Below are 25,414 nucleotides of genomic sequence, written 5' to 3' on the forward strand. Positions count from 1 at the left end.
GCATCCTTTTCAGTGAATATAGGCTATAAAGTTAACTAGACTTTCTGCCACATGTGTACAGGACAAATACGAAGCAAACATCATCCTCAATGTGTTACAAAAAGATAACATAAAATAATGGGGACATATAGTTCCAGCTTTTTATATTCCAATACCAATATCGATACTGTGAGTTTAAGTATCTGCTGATACCCAATAGCAGCTGGGGCAGAAACTGTAAATATTATTTCCTTTAAACACAAAATATGTATAAATAATTATCCAACTAAAGAACAGCTTTGAAAAACTCCAACATCAGTATTACAAGGTTTTTTGGACCAATACTGGTAAATAAATAAATAAATAAAAAACCCACCAATTTATAGACCATAATGGTATATCGATAACTTGGGACCAATATCCATTCCACCAAACTTTCCAGTATCTGATACCAGTATTGTATTGACGCATACCTAAAAATGTCTTATTAATTAATATTTTTTGCTTTTTAACATAAAACAGTTTGTAATTTTTTGCTAATTTAATATGCAATCTAGATGTTCATGTGGACAAATGCAACAGTTTCTAGCTGCAGAGGTAAATTTATAAAGAAATGTGTCTAAAATGAAGGTATGCTGAATGTAAAAAAGTGCTTGTTTGCTTGCTTATGTTAGGAGTGGTTTTACATTATAACCCAAACTCTGGAATGACTGAAAGTTGTTGTTTTAGTGGTTTGTGAAATCGCCAAAGTTCAGAGCTCAACTCCTTCACTCCATCATCTCACACTCTAGTCCACTGGTTGCCCCTGACAACCCTCAGAGTGATGGAGGAAGCTGCTCTCAGAGGAGTGCTGTGAGGGAAGGTCTGGCTGTGAGGGGGGTTGAGTGCGGCGCATGTGACCAACTTATGATTCCATGTCACAGAGACGCCGTATCGGGCAATCAGGAGGCAAGGCCCGGAGTGAATATATTTACTGTCTATAGAGGTCCATATGGAAAACACGAAGGAGAGAAGAGCAAGTTACAGATATAGATAGTATTGTTGTAAATGAACAGTTGAGCTGTGACTAGCCTGAGAAATATTTCACTTTCCACATAGAAGTTTTACAGGGAATAATATTATTATATTTTATAGCCTACTGCAATATTTTTGACCTTTTGGTAAGTGGGGGTTGTAATTTAGTATATATGTTAATAAGTCAGCAACAGATAGATTGGTAGATTTAGAACTATTACATAAATGTTGTTAGGGCTGTGCAGTTAATTGAAATTTAATGGCACTGAACTGATTCCAAATATGTAACGTGTAATAGAACATTTTATTCTGTTATAAATTAGGTGTGCGTTTGTTCTACTCCATAATCTGATCTTCAGTTGCTTTAAAACATGAACATAATAAAATATAATGAAATGTTCTTGTAAAGTTGACTTTTAACAGATTGTTTAAAAATGCACTGCGTAACTTTTCTGGTGGAGGATCCGTTACTTACTTAACTCCATAGAGATAGTACTGCTTTCCCTGGAATGTCTAGTATCTAGCATTTATTCATTATGGGTGTTTTATTGCTCAAAAATCCAATAATTTCTTCTGTGAATAGAGGTGACTCTGCACAGATCTGAACTGTAATATAGTGTAGTGTTGTAACCTGCTTGTATCCTTCGTGATAGATGGGTTTACTCTACACTGTCTATAAAGTACTATTATACAGACATGACTTAGGATAAAGATTTTTAAAAAGTTAGTTTTACTTGCGTCATAAAGCGGCATGCAACTAATTTTAAACGTAATAGGCTTTTATAATGAACTTGTTAGATATGGCCATGGCAGTGCTTTATTGTCTTCCTCTTCCAGTTTAACATGAGCTCATTCTGTAGTCACATATTGTGCGAGTGTGTATTCTAGGAGCGTCTTTGTGTGCCAGTCCGGCTGTTGGCAGCGCAGTTTGATTGTTGGCAGGTGGATCACAGCTTCTCACTGCTCAAGAAGTGGATGCTGACCAACAAGAGAGAAAAAGTGAGCGAGAGACAAGCCATTATGCAAATAGAAAACAAGAAAGACAAAAAAAGAGAGGAAGGGGTGGCAAAGAGATGCAGAAATGTTATTGAGCGGATTGAGTTTTCACAGCCCTGGTGGAGGAATGGTGCTGGGGAAAAGCAGGGCCTTCCTCCTCTGCTCCTCATCTTACACTCAGAAAATGTGAACCTGAGAAGCTGGATCAATAAGACAGTGTCTCTGTGTAACCCAACAAGTCTCCCACTAATCAGCACACATGATGGGAGCAAGGGATTCATGTATTTTTTTAATCTATCTATCTCACAAAGTATCTTTTGTTGTCACTTTAATCAAGTCTTCTTTCAAAATGAAGAAAAAATTTGATGATTGACTGAGTTGCTCTGTGCGACTGATCAAATTTTAATCAAGTCAAGTTGAGATCATTTTAAACTGTCAATGATCTGCTTGTTTTTTTGTTTTGGTTGTTTTGTTTTTTGGGGGTTGGGGGGGTCTTCAGCCCAACTTATGTTAAGAAAATGATATTGTTTGGTGCGGACTTCCAACTTTGGACTTCTGATAAAAAGAAAAAAAAGGAAAAGAAAATTCAATATGATGGAAAAAAAATGCTAATCTTTGGTTTTATTTTTTCCATATCTCTAAGCCTTATGATTGAGTTTGAGGAACATGTCCAAAACACCTTTGACTTGCCTCTGCGATTGATGAACCATAAGCTTACATTATTACCATAGTAACTGTAGTTTTGAGTGAACTTTATTTGTCAAATAGTGTCCGGGTAAGCAGACAGGAAGCTATAGCTGATACATTATGGATGAGGTGGTCCATTGATTACAAGTGATAAGTGGTATTGACAGGTGGTGTGAGGGGAGCAGAAAAAGTGTTGATGCACAGGTTTATGGTTGCACCGGTGTGTCCCTGCAGACCTACTGGACAGGAGCAGGCAGGAGCAGGCAGGAGCTCTAATGGCCTGAGTCACACATTAGCATAGGCCGCTGCTGTAGCACACGGAGCTGTGTTTTAATGAGAAACTCTGGGACCCTAGATGTAACAAAGTGGAGTCAAAGATTCACTTAGGCAAATTGAAGCACCTTACTCAGGGCTAACTGCTTTAAAACTATGTCCTAATGAAATGTAAGGCTGTGCTCTTAACACTGTGCTGAGCCACTTAAAAGAGTGGTGAGTGTTATTAAACCAAACCTTGAAATGTAAAATCTAAAATTTCACACACAAATATTCACTTGACTGATGTCTTTGTTTCTGTGAAATGAAGGACAAACTTTTCAGACTGCGTTAATTGTCGTATAATTACATTTGAATTAAAGATGTCGACAGGAGTTCAAAACATTGCATTATATAATCATTTAATCATTTATGTCATGTTTTCTTAATCTGTTTCAATATATGCTTTAAAGCAGATTTATCATGCAAAATGGACTTTTCAGAGCTTTTAGTTATGTTACAGTTATTTCCCCTTCTCATATCCCCTCTCAAAGTTGCATTTGGAGTGATTTGTGCATGTCTGAGTAATCTTTAATCACTTATTTTCAAGAGGGCATATTGGCGATTGACCCCTTTTTCACCCACTATTTTCTACTTACATTGTTTTCCAATTTTATTTTATTAAGTTGTGATACATGTAGGATTCAGTAGAGTTGCGTAGTCATTTCATTTCATTGGACACCGCGGAAACCTAACCTAATGTGGAAGTCAGCAGCCTTATTTCTTTTCATTTAGATGAATAATGCAATTCAACATGTGCAAATTATAACAATGATTCATGGGTGTCGTAAATTATAACTATATAGGCTCAAGCACTAAAGCAATATGTGTTCTTTAAACTGTTAGTTTGTGCTTCCCTTTTACACCATTGTCCATTAAATTTAATTCAGCTGCCAATCTCCATGTTTTCAACAATAAAATAATTAGTCCCCAGCTATCCCTATGTACCATGCTTTTGTGTTTATAGATTATTCAACAGTTTTACATGAGTCACTGTAGCTGTGTATCACTCAGGCAGAACTTTTAAATGTCAAAACTAAAGCCACTGAGAATGGAATGTTTTGTTCAATATTGTTGCAAAGCACTGTGGGAAAATTACCCAGGTAGCGAGAGTATGAAAGCATAATGGGCTGTGTTCGTGACAGACAATTTACCTAATTCAACAAACGCAATCTCTTTTATCTTTTTATCTGAAAATACTACCGCTCTCCATGGCGTCCTGAAATCATGTTATTATGCTATTATGTTCTGCTTGTGTACGCCACTCAAATGCCAATGGACTGAGTTCGCTCGCTTATATGACTGGCTCTATCTCTGACCTTTCGTTGTGCTACATGTCCCCCCGTATTTCCTGTTTGCATTATTCAATCTGGGCATATACCATTATTCTCACAAACATACCCTAATGCAGCATGACGTCGCCCCTCTCTATCACGGTGCAGACAGCCGTGGAGGGCCTATATTCACTTGTAACCACAGAGAATGAGAAAGACAGACAAAAATATGGGGCAGAGAGAGAGAAGGAGACTGCTGAATGTTTATGCTTTAGTTGTGAATACCTGCAGGCAGTGCTCAGCTCCAGAGGTGACTGTAAACATACAACTCTCAACTGCTTTCTATTAATTGATTAGTCTCATTGGAATGTGTGGTGGTTTCATTGCACTTATCCGGGTCGGTGCTTCTGTTAGCTCATAAAAAATGGATGGAATATGAAAGTGTAGTGGTTTAAATGCCCATAGATATACAAGGCTAATAAGGGATCAATAAAATATGCCATGCTCTAAAGTGGTGGGTGTTAAAGTGTTACTCTCAAATGAATTATTCAGACTAGAACAAAATGATGACTAGGGTTAGTTTTACCAGGCAGTTCTCTAAAGTTTAGTTCAGAGTCCAGTGAAAGACTGGAAGAAAGAATTTAGATTGGATTAAAATTTTAGACACTTTTTGTAATTTAACTTTAACTGACTAGAGCTACAACCACAAGTAATACCATCACTACTAGGGGTGTAATGGTACATGTATTTGTGCTGAACTGTTTCGGTATAGGGCCTTTGGTTCGGTGCAGAGCTGTGCACGAGATAATTCACGCAATTTAAGTAAGTAAGTGTTTACATTTCACCACTACATGTGCAGCTACATGGAAGGCTTGGTTCTTTAATATTCACGAGGGACGTCCGTGATTGGAGTAGCAGTGTTTCCCATAGCACTTTATAGTTAGCACAACAATTTGCCCCACTACACCGCCTAACCATGTGAATCCTTTATGGTCGTTTCCCCAGTCCTTTGCTGGCACAGAATCTCATTTATTTTATTTTCCCGTTTGTATAATTTAAAACAAATAGTTGGTTTCATAAACACACAAATAAACAACAAGCAAATGGTTTTGCATTTTGTTCCCATACTGTACCGAAAATGAACCGAACCATGACCTCAAAACTGAGGTATGTACCGAACCGTGATTTTTATGTACCGTTACTCCCCTAATCACTACACATATTATTACTAATAAACAAAAACAGGAATAAAATCCCTTTCTAGTCCTGAGGCATTTGTTGCACCCAATTCCTCACAGTGTAAGTATGAGTAACAAAATATGTTAAAAAAATGTTTTTTCTCTTGTTTTTCCTAAAAATAAACAAGCTGAGCTATGTAAAATTGTCGGCCTCTAGTGTTGCCGTGTCAACCTTTATTTATGCTGTTGATGTTAGTCTCCTCAGTGTCTGAGGAGTGTCTCATTTCCCAACATCTCTAATAGAAGAAACTAAAGAGCAGTCTGCAACAGTCTGGCTCAAAATCTATGCTCTGATGCTAATCTATACTGATACTAGTATTCAGTATTCAAAATTGAAATGAACAATGAGTTTTTTTGGTTTCAAAATTGAGTCTGAAATTTTAGTATCGTGACAACACCAACACCAAATCATCTACACTCACAGACCGATCCAATCTAAAACAACTCTTGGACAGACACAGGTGCAGAAACCTTTGCTCCTCTCTCCAAGCTGCTGTCCCAGTATGCCTCCTGCAGCCCGAAGCATCTCTCTGCTGCTTCCTGACTTTTCATTTTCACCTCCTCACAGTCTCCTTGTTCCTCTTCCTCCTGTCACCCTCACACTGCCAGCAGGAGACAGCCAGGGCAGCCCATGTGCAGGCACGTATGGAGGGTCACACTGCCTTATGTGAGCCTGCATGGGAGTACAAAGCAAATAATGTGTTATTCTTACTTGAGGCATATATCAGGAAGTGAGGGTCAAGTGTAAGTCAACAAACATTCAATGCATGTGTATGTTCACCTTAAACAAAAGGTCAAGTCATGGGCATTTAGAAAGATCAAGCAAAGAGTCTTGCTGCATTGGTTTCGGGGTAAATGCTGTATCCATTAAATCAGAAGTTCCCCCTGGTGGTGTGCTTCAGATTGCAGAGGGTCCACAGAGCTTTTTCATCATTAAAATTTTATCTGTTGATATTAATTTGCCAAAACAAAATGCAAAATCTAAAAATAATAGCTAAGTGTGCATAATTTTCTCAGGTACTTTCACTTTTATTTGATTGACATTATTTTTATTTTAGTTTCACCTCTGTAGTCTCGAGTATCTGTGAAAAGAAAAACTGCAAATTTTATGATCATCTATTGCTTTGACCATTTTGTGTGACTTTTTGTTCTCTTGGATCATAACAGCTGCGGCTATTGTAATCTAAAAGTGAAAATTATAGGTTTGCTAATTCTGCTGCTGTCTTACACACATACATCACAAACAAAGCGCTTGTATAAGTTTTCATAACAAAGTCTGGCCGCAGAAAAGAAGAATTAAATATGATTACAGTGTTTACATGGTTGCTTATGCCTTTGTTCTCTTCCTGTTTTTTGCAGTTACATTGTTGGATTCTATGTCCGCTCTGGCTGACCTGGGCTGGGAGGCATATCCAAATGAAGGGGTGAGTACACAGCACCGTACACTGAATACAAATGTAATAAACCCTCTGGATGAACAGAGTAATGCGCAAAAAGAAGAAAAAGTGTCATGCAACTGTGCCATTATTATCAGTACAATATTCATTTATCATATTTTAACATATAGAGTTGGGTGATGTGCAAAAAATCTATATCATGAATAAGCCTGTCATGTTAAATACTATATCAAATTATGATTCAAAACATGACAGATGGGACAATAATTTATCCTAATATTTATCCTGAGTACTTTTTTCTTTGTATAAGTTGGAAGTATACCATCTTATTACTAAAGTCTTGCATTTTGCCATTGCAGCTCATGTTTTTTTAACAATATTGTGCACTTAGAATACTTTTGGGGGATAATTCTGCTTTATGGTTTGGTTTCAGTATTATTCTTTATCATCTATTTTACTTCAGCGATATAATGTACTTCCAAATTTTTTATTGTGACAGATTTTCTTGGAGCCAGATTACAATTTTAACACAGTTCATAATATGCCATCAGTATCTTTATTTTTCCTTGAAGGAATAAATAAATAACTTTTTCTGAAAGTTCACATTTCACTGTAATTAGTTAAATCCAATTAAATGTCACTCAGGTGTCTGTTTGACTATAGAGTTGCCTTAAAAGAAACATTAATATTAACAGAAAAGTTTGTAATAATAATATGACAATTTATCAAATACTGTAGCATATCTTAACAGGTCACAATTCAGTTTTATTGCCATATCATCATTCCCCAATTTAGTAAAGCATAAAATTACAAACAACATGTGTAGGCCATTAAACAGCTCTTGAATCTGAGAGGCAGAAGTAGTTTTCAGGCAGCCCTTACTTGTTTTGCGGTCTAAACTGGGATTCAGCACTTGGGAATTTACAAATTATTTCCAGTGTGCTGAAAACGCTGTGCCATGGGAGAGAGCGTTTATTCACGGGTCACAGATTTTGGGGGCTAGACCAAAGGAGGACGCAGGACTAAATATCACTTATGTAACTTATGTAGACTGGTGCTGCTCTGAGAGGGTTGCATAAGAAGCCCTTTCGCAGGTATAGGGGTTGAGGGAGTTCAGCCATATCACAACAAGAGAAAGGAAGCCCAAAGCATTCAAGGCATAAATAAGAGCTCGTTCTGTATGTCAGTCCTGCACTAGAACCGTTGAATAGATCTGAATTAATTCTATTGCCCCTTGAGTCACACTTCCATTGCACCATTATACTATATACTGTGGTAAATCGCAGGATGCCACACAGTATTTCATGGTTTGGGCGCAGTGGGGAAACAGGGCTACAGTGTGGAGCCATTCAAGGATATCAAGTTCACGTAACTGACATGGTCTGATTGTGCCGCCACAGCGTGTTTATTTGCCTTTGATTGCATAGGTGCTTTCAGAAGAACAGAATCCTTTCCATCTGTGCCTAAGAGGGTCAATCGCATTTTATTTATGGGAAAAATGAACTTGTGCATGGACAAAGGCAAAACATGTGGTATAAGTTTGGCTGTTGAAGTCCTGAAGCATAAACTGTAAATGTTGTAGTTTCCAGTGTACAATGCCAGATTTACTTTGAGTGAAAAATGTAGCACAGGTTTTTGTAATAGCCCTCTTTTCAAAATAGTAAAAAACTTTGCAGCATTGTAAATTCACAAACTTCTTAAAAGGTCATAGCAGTGAATAGTGTCAGTTTTACAGTTTCTAAAGTTTCTCATCATAAATCATCAAAAGTGGAGGTCAAAGTACACTATAAACTTTATTCTATAAAGTATTGCGACTTGTATTTGAAGAACAGTGCAGCCATCAGTTTTATCCAGACAGTGAAATCCTATAGCAGTTGTATTATTATTTGTAATGACTAGGCTTGTCATGATGATTACTATATTGACTTATCGCTATATATGTGAGCTGGAATAATATATTTTGAGGCTCCAAGTTTATTGTGTGTACAATTTCTTTGGGAAAGTGGGGATATTTGGGGTATGTTTTGTTGTAATACAATGAAATCTGAGCTGTAAAAGTTTGAATAAGTGAATTATATGGGTAATTATTGGTTCATCATGTTATTTGTGGCAGCTCATGCCAATTAAGGATACTGTATTTTTTTATGGTTTACAAGGATTACCTTGCATTATTGTCATTGTATCAGGGCCATAAAGTAGTTTCAATATGATTTTTTAGTGCAGTAAATCTCTGTATCAGTTTATCATGCTTCAAAACTTGCTATCATGACAGGCCTAGTAAAGACTCAATGATCACTTAAGCTTGGCTCCCCAAAAAACATAAACAGCAACAAAAATGTGAAATTTCAATAAAAGCTACTGAAGTATTCACTAATGATTCTGTGCTCATTCCAATGCTGTAAGTTCAGAAGAAGAGTAAGAAATTCTAAAACTAAACAGCAGGTATCATTAGAATCATGGGATTGTATTTTCCCACAGTTAGCGCCACTAACAAGCCACACTGATAAAGACACAAGGGACAAGGGCTTCCCCATGTTTGTTCCAGCACTAACTATATCAGCTGCCTAATCTGGACATGGAAATTGCTATATTTAATAAAGCTGGTTAAGTCTGGGCTTTCATCTTTGTTGTCATTGACTCTTGAGGAACATGAAAGTGAGAAAGCTATTAGCCTACATGAGAAAATGGCTTGTGGTTGGTCACATTCCACAAAACACTTAATGCTCATTAAAGTTGCACCTTGTAACTTTTCTGGTAGAGTGGAAAAGTTACACAGTGCAGCTTTAATATTGAAGGATACTATTACACACTCAGCACACATAAGATCAATTTGTAAGATTGTTTGAAAATTATCTCAAAATAGTATCTTGCAAGAATGACATCTTGACCTGAAACTGTTTAAAATTATGTCAAAACACAGAATGATATCTGTCAAAATATTTCCATAGTTGAGTTGAGGGGGGCAGAAAGAGCAGCAGCTGAAAAAGGCTGGTGACACGACTAGTCGTTCTGAAGTTTCATTTAAGGAGGGATTATCTATTTGACCTTTCACATTTAGAACCACAGATTGGGCTAAACAAGAGCCAATTCGGACCAATCACAGACCACTGTCTACCTGAATTATCCCAAACCCACACTTGACCCCTGAGGTCATCTTAAATCCGAGCCATGCCGAGCGGCGGATGTGGTGGAGACGGGCAGAGCGACCCACTTCTGTCACTGGCCGGGGGTGTTCCCAGTGAGGGACATAAAACAGATACGATCTAATGATGCTTCAACATGGACGCCCCCTCCCTGGTCTCTCTGTGTTCAACTTCTGCTCTTGTCACCGCTAAAGCCATTCCAGACTTCGCAGGCCAATTATCCTCATAGGTGAAGCCATTGGGTGATTGCAAAAGCAGGGATCTTATGCTAAGCTGGTTGAACTTAGACTGATTCGACATCTCTGCTTCACTTCAAAGCAATCAGGCGAGCTGCATGCTGATTGGCTGAGGTGATTGAGGGTTCAGGAGAGTGGGCTTATTTTCTACATGCTAATTAGAGCCCGCCAACACAAATGTCAACATATTAACTGACAACAAGTTTTTTTTTTTTTCTTACATGCCAGAGGTCACTTTTGTTACAATGTCCAATTCAAATGTTCTTTTCTGGTTACAATCCATTGATGCACAAAGCATTGCTCAAGTTTTTACATTATGCAGCTTTCTTGCAGTGAAAAAAATCTACCTAAATGTGAAGTGCGTTTTATCTGACTGTTCTTGTCATATTCTCTTTCATCTTCATCATCATCTTCTTTCATTATCTTTCAGGAAGATGAATCTTTCAAGAATGGACATCAATTAGACAATGTGAATGAAAGTAAATTATGGATTTCACCTTTGTTAGGGCGTTTTTAAGAACTGTTAAAGCACAATAATTGCAACACAAAAATTGTATATATTTTGACATCCCTCTTCATACCCATGCTCATAGGACTTTACTCAAATAAAATATATATCAGATAATGTCACTGATGTTTGACTTCAGAGCTGGATTCAACAATTATTTCAGGTTTAGGTCTTTACCCACATCTCATTATTTCATACTAACTTCAGTGTAAGAAGGGTATTTAGGAAAATATTCTTAAGACAAATAAAAGTTATTTTGGCTCGGCCATCCCCTGAAAAGTACAAAGTACAGTATAACCCAACAAACACATAACCTACTTCCTATATCTGAAGATTCTGACTCTAACAACACACCTGTTCTTTTAGGACACGCTCAAGTGACAATGAACAGCCCTGCCAACTAGAGCACCAAGTCGTATAGCACAGTAAGTGGCAGTAATCCAGCCACTCCAAACTGGGCCCACAAAGAAATAAACAAAGACATCATAAAGCTCCCTTTATCCCTCAATGACTATTCCCATAACTGCCTTAATCACCACTCCCCGTGGACCTGGTTGTGTGTGTGTGTGTGTGAGACGTCCTGTGATGTCCGACTGGTCTCAGCTCTGCACAGATGGGTCCGTTTAGCTGCCAGACGCGGTGCTCGTAATTTCTAAACATTCATTTTCTTCTCAGTTCTACGCACCACCTCCGAAAATATTTGGTTTTCCAAGTAGATTGGACTAAAGTAATCATGGGCCTACACAGGTCAAAACCAAGGAAAAAAAATATGGAACAATGTGGAGAAAAAGTGTTGCTTAATGAGACTGAAAATGAATGGGTGTTGAAATTGTGATGATTTTCTTTTCTTTTTTTTTGACAATCCTGAGCAAGGGCAATACTGGAACTAACTAAAACTTAAACTAGTTGAACTCAGCTTAAACAATGCTAAGACTGGATTTAAGCAAGATTGATACTAATGTAGCACAGAGGATTACTGAACAAATAATTTAGACATAAAGCAGGACTAAACCTGGACTAAATGTCGAATAGGACTGAACTAGGTAATGAAAACCCCATATTTCATGCCTAAAACCAAGATAATAGCAGTTAAAACTAGAGCCCGACTGATATGGATTTTGTTGTGGCCGATATGAAACCGATATAATGGGAGTTGGAGCTGCCGATAGTCGATATAATCGACGATATATTTAGTGATGTAAAAATTCACTGTAAATCTTGAATTGATTAAAAAACTTAGGTTTGGCTCTAGTGGATTCTAAATTGGGTTTAGGCAACATTTATTGTTATTTTGACTCTTTACAACATATTTACATACAGTAGATTGGCCTAATGGCATTTTTGCATCACATTCTAGCTACTGTTACTGTCACTGCTAGTGATGGGTATTCCATTTTTTTTTTTTTTGGAGAACCGGCTCGGCTCACTAAAGCAGCTGGCTCTTTCGGCTCCCAAGCGACTCTTGACATTGTTTTGTTGCAAGCAGGACTAAACCAGAACTGAACCAGGACTGAGTGTCGGGACTCGGTTTCTATCTTTCTTCTTCACTCGTAACTCCTAGCTAGTAAACTAGCGCTATTAGGCTTTAGCCATAAAAACGTGCGCACCGCGGTAATTAAATATATGCATAAATGTGAATCATTCACACGTCTATTCACAGCTCATTTACATATCAATGCAGGTCCAGTAGTAAATATATGGCCAATATAATCACTTTACAATAGACCAATAGAAAACAGCCTGTTTATGTGTGGGAGCTACAGCAGCTAATCGCTAACAAAACCTAAACTAGCTTCAAAGTCGATGTATTTCCAACACTCACCGCTCACACAGGCTCCTCCTCACATCACAAGTCTGCACTAATAAATGTCCTTTTAATCCAGACTCAAACCGATTGTCCGAAAAAGAATATAATCTCAGTGTTGCGCACCGCTGCGGGTGTAAACGCACGCGAGTGAAGTGACGTCACTCTGGTGGTGTGTTCAGGGACAGTACGGACACAGACACAGACCAATTACACCATAGATAAATACTGATGCGGAGCCACATATTAGGACATTTATCTGTCTGTAAATTGGATTAAATGAACATAATGTAGAGAGTCTAAGCTTTATAACGAGGTATAACATGCCCACGTGAAATATCGACCCATATCAGCAAGCATATCGGCCGATAGCCGATATGTCTCCAGGTGCCCATATTGGCCGATAATATCGGCCAGCCGATATATCGGTCGGGCTCTAGTTAAAACAGAAGTAAACAAGGGCTGAAATGTGGTTACACTTTACTTTTGCATGCACCAAGTTGCTTTTGCCTGTAAAATTGTCATTGAACCACTCATTATGTAACTGAATAGGTTGTCAGTGACATTTATTCCAGCCGAGTGCAGCCCCAGCTCCCTTTCTCCTCTCTTTCTCATGGCAGAGTGCTTGGGTCAAGATCAAGAGGGCTTTGGGCAGGCCTACACAGTGGAGGCTGTGGTTCCACGTATAGAGATTATAATCAAGAGAGCTTGCAAAGAAGAAGGCCGGGCAGTTCTGTTTAAGAACACTGGATTTGAAGGTGAAATGTGACATGCTTTTGCTGCGCTGCTGGACCATCACATCAGATTAGGATCACAAAACCACACACAACTAGCTTCTTTTAACCTTTTATAGCAGCAGTCATTGCATAGTTGCCTTTGTTATACTATAATTTGGCATTTTAATTTTAGAAGTGTGTGGTCATGGCAGGTGCACTCGTGTCCATATGTTTTTCAGTGACCGAAAGACGAGATGCGCTCACCTCTATGCATCCTAAAGCTTCAGTCTTAGCATGATGACAGAAAGCTCGGAGCAAAGATGGTGGTCCACTCAAGTTTGACCACAATTGAGAGCTTTTGTGCCTTCGTACAGCTGTAGAGAATTTTGCGTGTGTCTCTAGCAGGATCCAGCTAGCTTCCCTTTAAGTGGATCAGAAGACATTGAAACCGCAACCGTTTATTTTCCTTTTTTAAGGCAGTGAAATTGGATTTGTGCTGTATGCAATTTTAAGTCTAGGGTATGTCTTCATGTTTAAGTGTGTGTGTGTGTGGCTGGTGTGTGTGCGTGTGTGGTTGGTGTGTGGACTGAAATGTTTTCCTGGTGCAAGAAGTGTTCTCAATTACTGGCCCATATTCAGAAGTGGAACCAGATGGCAGCAGATGACGGCAGACAAAGTAGCTCTGTCCTGCCTAGTCCTCCTTGTTCTCTGGCTTCTCTTCAGACCACAAACTCCTATAGAAGTGTTGAATATCGCATTGACTCTAGGAAAATATATTTGTGCACACAGACAAAGGCAGTCCTTCAGTCACTATGACACAGACCATCGCTCATAATCAAACAGACACGCAATGCTTTTTCAACACAGAAAAATGCGCACTTCACTGGAGCCTGTTTCCCATGAGCACTTGCAAGTCTCGAGATATTCTTTATACACCAACGATGAACAATCTTTTGGAGCCTCTCATGTCCAAGTGGCCTTGCATTTATTGAATTCCCTTGCAAGCATCACTTAGTCAACTGAATGAATAACAGTAAGGCCATCCAGGAACCAGTACACTTAAAACATATACAGTATTTGCTAAAGTTATACTGTGTAACTTTTCTTAAGGGTCTATCACCTGCTTGTCTCCACAGTATGGCATTAATTTATCACAATGTAGGCAAGCAGGTCAGATCTGTGGAGTGACAAGCCCGTGCATTTTTTCTGCTGCTATTTTGTGTGACAGTAGTACATTTCATGCTGTCTATAACATGACTTTGTGTTCCTCAGTGGGAAGAGATCAGTGTCATGGACGAGAGGAACACGCCTATGCGGACCTACCAGGTGTGTAACGTGATGGAGGCGAACCAGAACAACTGGCTGAGGACGCGGCACATCAGCAGAGAGGGAGCACAGAGAGTGTACATCGAGATCAAGTTCACTCTGAGGGACTGTAACAGCCTTCCAGGAGTGCCTGGCACTTGCAAAGAGGTCTGCACACAATCACACGCTGGCTACTGTTATATTACATTTGTCAGAGGCTAGCAACTGATCAAATAAGTGGTTAGATTTTCTTTGGGACATTAACCATATCAAACACAGATAATGATTAGACATAGTGATACTTGGGTTGAAGGCAAAAAACTCTTGGATATTGTATTGTTAAGTGGCTTATCATATCTTTGCCTGAACATGTTGTGGTATGATTCTAAAATATTTAAAAAATCTCCTTTTGGCAGGTTAAATAAGACAATTGAAAGTTTGAAACAGAGTTGAATTTACATAAAAGATGTGTGCATTAGTGTGTTGCATGGCACTAATAAAACAAACAAACAAACAAACAAAAAAACAGACATATACTTTTCCCCCAACTAAACAAAACCCAAATTAATACCAAATACATAAAAATGCACATCTCCAAATACCTTTAGACTCACAATTCTTTGACTATCACTTTGACTGTAATGTCCAGTCTCTCATCTGTGTGGTACCGCAGCTCTCAGTTTTCACTTGACCATCTGAGAGTGCCCCCTGCCACTCCACGCTCTCATTACTTCTGCAGAATGAGCTCCACACACTCTGGAGTTTGAATGCGGCTCACTGGCCATACAGACAGATGGGCTGAGAAGCAGGAGAGGCAGTGGATCAGAACTGCAGAAAATATATCACATTGGATTGATACTTGTTCCCATTGTCTCCTACGCTTTACATTGTCCACTTTAGGCCTTGTCTGATAACTTCAATTTCATAACTTTGACAAGTGCTTTCTCTTGCAGACATTCAACATGTACTACTATGAGTCCAACAATCCCAACCTGTGGTTCATCAAAGAGAGTCAGTACGTCAAGATAGACACCATCGCTGCAGATGAGAGTTTTACACAGGTATGGATGTAAATCAGTTACAGAACAGTAGTCAAAGAACAACTATTACTACATTAAAGTATGTCATGTAATGTTTTTGGAAAATACCATATGATTAAAAAAAGCTCTGGAGATCAGGATTTCTTTTTTAAATTCAATTATGCTTCTTTAAAATTTAGACTAAAAGTTCCTTGGCAATGTGATATAAACCTAACAGCAAGTGCTATTCATAGAGGAAGTCAATGATGCCAAGAAAAATAATTAGTTTGAAAAGTTTTATTTTCAAACTTATTTTACTGTACTTGTAAGTCTGAGTGTAGAATTTCCAAAAAGATTAATTTCATGGCTTACTCATACTTGCTGCTGCTCCACGGTTCTACATCCACACACATTTAGACATGTTTTTAAAAATACAATTGTCCCCATTTGCTCCCCTGTTGTACATTACAAATGCTCTGCTGTTGTCTGCAGGTGGACGTGGGCGACCGTGTGATGAAGCTGAACACAGAGGTGCGGGACATCAGCAACCTCAATAAGAAGGGCTTCTACTTGGCCTTCCAGGACCTGGGTGCCTGCATTGCCCTTGTGTCCGTGAGGGTCTTTTATAAGAAGTGCCCCTTGACTGTACTGAACCTGGCGCAGTTCCCAGACACCATCACGGGCGGAGATACAGCTCTGGTGGAGGTGCACGGAGTGTGTGTGAACGCCTCGGAGGAGTTCGAGGCGCCCAAAATGTACTGTAGCGCAGATGGAGGCTGGCTCGTGCCCATCGGGAGGTGTGTGTGCAAGCCCGGCTTTGAGGAAAACAAGGATGTCTGCCAGCGTAAGTAAACGAGACGCGATGTTCAGATTTGTGTTTTAATCCACTTTTTTAATCTAGTTATATTAAGTACACTTTATTATACTCTTGAACTGTCTGGCCTTTAGTGACAACTTACATTTACAGCCTAGCCTTCTAAAAACATTTGTGTCTAGAAACGTTACAGTCCAACATGAATTGAATTTGCTTTTAGTCATTCAAGTAGCTATCAAACTATATATAAATATTCTGTTATTCATTATCATAAAACAATTTCAAATGAATGTTTTGTAGAGACAGGAGCAAAACCAGCTCTTATGTGTTTAAGACTGCATTTGTATTTTAGTAGCTTTGATTCCATGGAGCTTCAAATACAGCTATTATATATAGCTTAACAGTTATATAATGAAAAGAGAAAATGTTCTTAACCTTGTGTTTGTCTGCAATGCCATAATGGAAACTGCCATTCAACACTGTAGAAGCTTTGGACACATTGTAATGCAGCTGCCTCTGAGTAAGGCCAGGGTGAGCATAACATGAAGGTATAAAGGCAATACCTGTGGTGTGGTATTGAAACAGGACTGAGAGCACTATTGTCCATTTACATCACAGCTGTTCTTTTTGCATCAAATTGTGGTCTGTGTGCAATTCCATTTAAAAACTGCTGGATTTCCTGTTTATTTTGAATGTTTGTGTCATGGCTGAATATTTTATTTCTCACTAAGCCCTGAGTGCTGAGGTATGTGTGTGAAAAAGTGCCTATTGATGTGCATTTGCCATGGGAGAAAGATTATTGAGTCATAAACCTCTACTGACAGCATGCATACCCTGCGTGTGTGCTGCCTTTTTTGTGTTCGTTTCTATGGCGGCATGAATTTGAGTGAGCAAGCTGTAATAGAGTCCTAGCACCGTCTCACCTGTCCCCACGGGCTCACTTCCTCCCAGAAAAAGAAAACGCCTTCCCAGATTCATCACTGCAAACTTCAAAATCTTGGGGCATAATGCAATTTCAGTTGTTTTGGAGGAAAAGCAGCACCCAGACGCCTAGAAAACTTGGCACTTGGGCCTTGGAGACAAAGCGAATCGGAACAAGCTGTACCCAGCAGACTTTGCATACTGGTAGAATGTGCACAGATTGCGGTGGGACTCAGGCTGCATCTCAATTAAGAAAAACAAGTGCGCCTCGTAAAATAACATGTCACGCTTAAGGTTGATTCTCTTTATAGTTTATCGGGTCAATCCGACACTGCAAAAGGGTTGACCTATGACCCCCCTATGACCTCATCAGTCTGCTCAGCAAGTCTTATCTCCCCGCAGAGGATAAATAAAGCGATGTAAGCATGTTTAACAAGCTAGCATCAACTCAATAAGGTCCGGCTTGTCTGCGTGTGTGCAGGGGTACTGATGGAGTCCTCCTGACAGGGTGGGGTCAGAGGTCCTCAGATTTATGTGTCTGCAGCAATAACTTATGGTCAGCACAAGCCGTGGATGAACAATTGCGTGGTATCATTAGCATAGTAAGGGACGTTTTCAAAGAGTAAAAACAAAAGGTTGTAATCCCTTAGTAATGAACGCTTAGCTGCAGGGAAGTGTGCAACACCTACGCAATTCGCTGTTGATATTAAGAAGGATTTGCATTCATTTATAGTACATATTTTGTTGGAAGTTGTTCTTATAGAATGCTGCTTATATTTTAATGAGGAATTATAATAGTTCTATTTTACTACATTGTTATTTTCTGATACCCTGTAGTAATTTTAATCCAACCAAAAAAAAAAAAAAATTATTATGTGACATGCAGTCTAATTGACCAGCTGGCAAAAAACTACTATTTCGAGGTTTATGGCTAAATCACTCAGCATTTGTTACAGTCTATTGCCCATAACATATATATCTCAATGTTTAATTACATTTCTGGGTTAAAGTGTTCCATACCATGTTATTTCTTATAAATTCTAGTTCCCTAGACCTGTACTTTCAGATCGCCAATGTCCAAAATGTCTCAATTTCAAAAACACTGTCCAGATTACTAAACATTTTCTATCATGGACCAGTAATGAATAAAGAGTTACATTAGTTACACTGACTAGGCCTGTCACAATAGCAAATTTTGCATAATTATCCACAAAAATGTTCCAAATGCACAATATTGTTAAAAAGTTAAAAACAGCAATAAATAAATAATGCAAGTAATTAGATTGTGGCTATAATAAGTCATAGAAGTTCATAATTCAACCTTCTACAGCTCAAATTTAATCATATAATAGAAAAATAACTAAACGTTTTCACTAGTACAAAGAAAAACTCCCCATGATAAATACTGACCTGCAAAAATATTGTTCAATCTGTCATGTACTGAACAATAAATTGATATACTGGCTTATTTAAACCTTGATCTTGGACAATATGCGGTTACAAATCACTGATACAGCGATGTTAATGCATTAAACAATTATAATTATTTAGAGCCACTGTAAATGTCTGTGTGACAGTAGCTCAACCAAAGACACCATCCTTATTAACACAGTCTAAAGGTCATACATGGGGGACTCAAGCTCACCTAATGCATTTAAACACAGCGCTATATAGAGGTGCTGAGGTGAAGAAAGGATGGCAGGGGGCATTTGTAATTATCACTATTGTGCAGGTGAACAAGGCTTTTAATAGCACCCTCAGATCCCTTTGTGTGGCTGCTCTGATGCTAACACTGATTCCTATAGAGTCTGTCCCAGCGTCCTGCCTCCCTCTCGCTCTCTGTCGGAGTCAGCCGCTAATGGAATCATTACTACTCTGTTAGACAAACACCAGACACCTCCAATTACGGCCATTTTCTCTCCCTCTATCTTTAGCCTCTCCCCCTCCTCCTCCCTGTTATTATCTGACCCTGGTGTATACCCCCCAACACCTACTCTACCAAATTACTGATCATTCTCACAGTGTCATTTTTCTGATGCTTGATTCCATTTTGCTGTCAGTTTAAATTGTATCGGTCAGATATTTTTCCTCATTGTCATTATTTTTTTATTCTATTATATTTTATTAGCTTGTAAGTGATTGAAGTTGTCTGAGCTTTTATGTGTATTTGGTTAATAGCAAGCAAGTACTAAATCTGTCAACAATATATTAATTACTGCATGAAGAATTGTAATAGGCCATACTGGTATCATACTGCAATTGAATTATAATAGGAAAAATAAACAAAACTACTAAATACTATTACTACTACTACTACCGCTACCACTGCTGCTACTACTACTACTACTACTACTGCCACTACTACCACTACCACTGCTACCACTACTACTACTACTACTAGTACCACCACTACTACTACCACTACCACCGCTACTATTACTACCACTGCTACCACTGCTACCACTGCTACCACTACTACCACTACTTCCACCACTACTACTACTACTACTACTACTACTACTACTACTACTACTACTATTACTACTACCACTTTAGAAACTGTTTCCAACCTGGTTACCTAGAGTGATACACACTTTACCAAGATAGATGGAAGAAATTCTCCTCCTCTTCCTATAATATGACTTTATTTTGATGTCTACTTGCTTGCTCTCTGAGGCCTTTTGGTAGCCCTCCTCTCCTCGCCTGCGTTCATTAAACATGTATAAATCAGGGCTTGGTTGTGTGTTTGAACGCGTGTGCACGTGTGAGGTTGCTAACAGCAGTGGCAGGAATCATGGGAAATGTGTTGTGTTTCCAGCCTCAACCTGCCGACATGAATGTGATTGGGAGCAAGCCGCAGTATTGCTCTGGGCAGTGACATAACCTGGCAGGCAGTTAGCAGCAGTGCTTTGATAAGGCTTTGAAATGGTGAGAAAAGGCCCAGGGCTCCATCAGATCAGTGTATTATCATGTAGCAACTGTATTATCAGGTATTTTTTCTCACAGTTTAAAATGCATTAAAGTAACCTGAATCATCTGTGCCATGGGGTTAAACATAGATAGACCTAAAGTGCATATGATAGGTTAGACTACTCACTTTGCGAAATAAAATATTTTGACAATTTTATCATTTTAGTTTAGTTAAGCAACAGACGTAACGTGAGTAGAGGTAAAACTACCTTGCAGTCATACTGACAACAAATTAAAATATATGGCAACACCTTTTAGTTAGTTATAATTTTAAACTTTTTGATTATGTAATACAGGTGTTGTCCTCCCAAACAAAGCAAGTAGAAACACGTGAAAAGCTATATCATTTGTCATATTAAAGCACAATGTACATGCTAATAAAGAGCCTAAATTGATACTTTGCAGCTGGGCGTGATGCCAACTGTGTCTGAGGCTTTGTCACTCAAGTTAGACTTTAATCTGAGCTTTGTTTAACACAATCTCACCAGAAAGAACTGACTTAGCTGGAACTATAACAGGTGAGCTGATTTGTGCTGTTAAACACGTCTCTCTCAAATACATTTAGAGTCACAAGTTAGCTTGTCAGCCAACAGTTTTTCAGTTAGTCACTCTCACCTTTTTGTTGAAAATCAAACTCATAAACACTCATATTCATCATAGGCTACTGAAAATGTGTTGTTTAAATCCATGTGTTTCTTGAGTTTCAGACTTTTTAAAATAGTTTTGGCTGTATTTGTTTTGTTTTTTTTGTGGATTGGTGTGTTTTTAATTATCTGGTTACCAATGCGTGAAACCTATGTATACTGTTAACTGATGTGTATGGCCCCTGTCACCTGTCAGGGACCTGTCAGTTCTAATGGCAGCATCATTCAGTACCCCTAAGAACCCTAATAGAATCTCACTTGTTCACCAGTGCTGTTTGAATTATATAATAATATTCATCTACTTCACATCCACAGTCCTCTCCAGCACTGTCACGACTTGTCACATCTCCTCCGCCTCTCTTTACCCCAAGCTAAGCCGTGAACAGCCACACTCCCTACCACTTACCCTTCCACCACCCCCATCTCCACCTTCATCCTCTCCCTTCTGTCTCTCTCAGCTATTGTGGTGGGCACTCCTCTCAGAAGACCATGTAGTGTCCCGTGTGATGCTGACATCCCCCAATTACAGCCTTGTACTGTTGAAGATGGAGTAGGAATGGACACCCGTCACCTCCTTCTCTCATCTCAGCTCCTTTACTCTTCCCTCTGTGTCTTGCAGTGGGCAAGAAACGTAATATAGGTCAATGTGACATGTTTCCAGGAGACATGGCTACTATTTAATGGTTTACTTGGAATCTGTTTTATTCCGGATTTGATGCAGCCAACACAAGATGAGAGCTTAGTCTAGAAGTGGGTACTTTTCACAGTCACACTACACTACTTGTACAGCTCACATTTGGCTCTCCCGCTGTTCTTTTTATGCCATTTGGAGGAAACTAGAGTGAGAATTATCAAGGAACAAATGTGCATAGTTTTATTAAATGTATTTTTACTTTGAACAAAATGCACGCAGTTTTAGACACCCGGCAAGCTGTTTACTACTTAAGGCAGGGGCTGTTTTGTTTGCACATTGACTATTTATTTAGTAAGCTGAGAATACTGGGCCTTTGTAGCAGTCGTGGTTTGGAACTTCCCACAGCCAAACCGCAAATAGTGTAATTAGTGCAAAACATTTATTTATTTATTGGTTTAGATGTAACTGTTCAGTACCAGCTGGATTCCATCTGGTATTGCTATTACATTTAAAGTAGATAATCATCTTTTAACTGGATTGATGATTTACTAATAAGTTTATTTACCCAGTTCTATTAAGAATTATCGATTGGTTAATGACAAATGCAGCACAACAAACTCTGCATTTAGTCTGAAAATATATATAGATACTATATATATTTAAATCTAATTTAAAGGTCCTTGTTTCACAGAATTGATTCTTGTGAGCTGATGCGTAATAAGTAAACATAACATAGCATAGACCTGAAAATGATGCTATATGCTCTGTCTAAAACAAGTCAAAGCTACATCTATGCATAGGCTTGGTGAAATACATCATATGCTTTCTGGTTATTACCTCTGGCTACATACTCAAGGAACAAAGGTGCCTAACATAAACTGTGTAACCACAAGAAACGTCAAACAGGAGTGCTAAGGGCTGGAGAACTCCGCTTGTAAAACACCATGTAAAATGTCTGAAAACCTCCTTTTTAGCTCCTTTACATGTTTAACACTTGAAATACCACCACCATGAGATCACAGAGACAGGAGGGGTTCTAACAGCACCCTGCACAATCTCACTTTGAGGAGCTGATGTATTTTTGGAAAATCTCCCTATACTACTTTGTGTTTCTGTCTCCTGGTGACAAGTGGGATCAAAGGCCTGCTGTTTAGCCATTCACTCGGCTCTGGCCCTAACCACAGTCCAGCAGGAAGGCATTTCGATTTGTTCAGTGCAGAAAAAAGACAAGTATGACACATGTCCTGAGGCTGGCTCCCATGCATGTACTGAAGAACACATTTGTAAGAGGATTGTGGCCCTGTACACAATAAAGGGCTGAACAGATGTGGGAAAGGCTAATCTCTGCACCTGTGAATGAGAAGGAGCTCATTTGGAGAGCAGCGTGCATTGTGTGAGCGCCCACGGCTCTACAGGGGCCTGGACCTTATTGGCTCCCTGGAAACAGGGTCTGGTCTTTGTATAGACTTTACAATGTATTCAAATGTGGGGATTGAGATATGGACAAATGTATATGGATATCTTAAGAGTGTGTGTTTTGTAAAAAGTTTTGATCTGGTTTAGTTTTGTTTTAATTCATTTAAGTGAGTCCTTGTATTGACTGGAAATAAATGTGTTTTAGACCTTAGCTTGGAGTTAGTGTTAGTCTAAGACAGGACTTTGTCTGGTTCTGATTTGGTTATGTCTTCGTGTTGCCTTTACATAATTATACCTGGTTCAGTATTTGATCCTGGTTCAGCCTTTGGTTAGGTATGGGTGGTCTTGCTCAATTTTGAAGTTCTGGTTAAGACCTGGTTTAATCTTGGCCTTTAATTAGTTTAGTCTGGGTTTATCCTGTATTTGAACTTAAATCCATGTAAGCCTTACCTTTACTGCTATATTCCACACACACCCCGCATTTTGCTAACACTATCGAGCAGCCTTTAAACCTTTGTAAAAATGTGTGTAAGATGTGGCCAGTGGAAATGCGTAAAGCCAGTATTTTTATGTTGATCACATCCAGACTGGTGAAGGTCAAGAGCTCCCTGCTGCATGCCTTCTTTCAGCACTCCTCTTCGTCGGCGTGGCAGCTCGGGGATCTGGAGAGGTGATGGGAGGCAGGCAGTGGGCGGCTAACACACGGATTTAGACAGCCAGTCAAGGGCTTTGTGGATGTACAGTACAAGAGGTGAATGAGCGCCAGGCATTAGGGTGTTAAGCTGCTTGAGAATCGGAAGGCCAAGGTGATATGGCCAAGCAGATGTTAGAGGAGGACAAATGCTGGTGTAGGGCTTCAGGCCTAAACCCTAATTTCTAAGGGAGTGAGATGGTTCTACTTAGAGCTCTGAAATACAACAAAGTGCCAGGAAGGCCAAAGCATGTTATGTTGGAGAGCACTTGGTGTGTTCTGTCTTAAAGGTGACTGTGTAATTTTCCAGTGGTCAGCCCACCACCTGCTTATCTCCATGGAGATGTCATTGCTTTATTAAAAAACGTTCCATGATATAGCAATAACCTTATCTACCTCGTGGGAGACAAGGAGGACACTAGGTTACATTACAAGTCAAGTCTGTGGAGAGGCAACCCTACTCACAGGGAAAGTTCATGTATTTTTGAGTAATAGAAACACCCTAATGAACAAAAGCTAGATAGATATGTTTAAGGTCATACTGTGGAACATTTCCAGACAAAGCAATAACATCTCCATGGAGACAAACATGTGGCACACCCTCCACTAAGAAAGTTGCACAATGCACCTTTAAATCCATATCTGTGAAAAATTCCAGACAATTCATATCTACTATATATCAACTGTTTATATTACAAAAAAGTGCATTTCACAGATTATAAAGGCTGTAGAGGCTGCACATTGTGACAATTATGGACCCCTGCAGACTGGTTCCATCTAACTGTATAGCATTTCACAGTTAAGAGTGGTAGAGTTAATAGTCGTTTAATAGCGGTTCTTGCTTATAATCAACTAAAACATTTCACTTTTCACATTTCACATTCAATAGTTCCTTAGATGCAATGAGGTGGTTCAACTTTTCAATATAACATTCCAACTACTAAACCATGAAGCTTAGATAATTACTGTAATAAACATCAACATATTCATTGCTTTAAATGGTTCCAAGCTTCCATACAACAAACTTTTTCTAATGATTAGCTATAGCTCATATTTATGTCTATCTGTTTACTTCACATACAGTTTATGTTGCTTTGAACACTTTTTTATTCTGCTATTCATAACGTCAACCTGAGCAAAAAATGACCAAACAGATATGACTATAAAAAGAAACTGTTTACAAGAGATCCAAAAGAAGCTGGTATTGGCCAAAGGGAGCATCTTGCCTTTTCAGTGTGACTTTTGGATTAGATTCTTTGCTCTCCTTCACATTTAAAACGACAGCCAACCTTTCCCTATTCATTTACCTTTATCTCAATTCTCTCACACGTCCTCACCTCAGATCCCACCCCTCTCCCCGTTTCTTTCATCTTTTGTCAGGGAATAAATGACACACAAAATGGCAAAAGGCTTAAACCCTCGACAGGGTGCATAGTCTCCTTTCTACATACCCACGCAGCACTGACCCAGATAATGTCTATTCACACAAAGAACCTCCTAGTGCTGCTGCTACTGCCATCGCCGATCACCTGCCAGACTTCGGCTAAAGACGCCAGGAATGCCCAAGAGCCAAGGAGGTATCTGCAGAGCCTTCATACACGAGCAGGAGCTAGAGTGGAGAAAGGGAATGTCTGAACCTAGTCATACAGCTTGAGCATTAAAAGCGCTGTACTTAATTTTTACTGTTTTCAAAATG

General features: G+C 39.0%; 1 protein-coding gene across 3 annotated transcripts in view; it reads left to right on the plus strand.

Annotated features, from left to right (window-relative positions):
* The window catches only part of epha4b (eph receptor A4b), a 78,985-nt gene that overhangs the window by 6,738 nt on the left and 46,833 nt on the right, over positions 1–25,414 (plus strand). For all 3 annotated transcript variants that reach the window (XM_055151849.1, XM_055151851.1, XM_055151850.1), the window contains 4 exons: positions 6,860–6,924; positions 14,577–14,777; positions 15,563–15,670; positions 16,121–16,472. In XM_055151849.1, coding sequence (XP_055007824.1) covers positions 6,860–6,924; positions 14,577–14,777; positions 15,563–15,670; positions 16,121–16,472 — 726 coding nt within the window. Of the gene's footprint in view, positions 1–6,859; positions 6,925–14,576; positions 14,778–15,562; positions 15,671–16,120; positions 16,473–25,414 lie in introns of those variants that run through there.

This window comes from Boleophthalmus pectinirostris, unplaced genomic scaffold, assembly GCF_026225935.1.
Source record: "Boleophthalmus pectinirostris isolate CB_2022bp ecotype Guang Dong unplaced genomic scaffold, ASM2622593v1 HiC_scaffold_16, whole genome shotgun sequence".
Taxonomy (NCBI): Eukaryota; Metazoa; Chordata; class Actinopteri; order Gobiiformes; family Gobiidae; genus Boleophthalmus; species Boleophthalmus pectinirostris.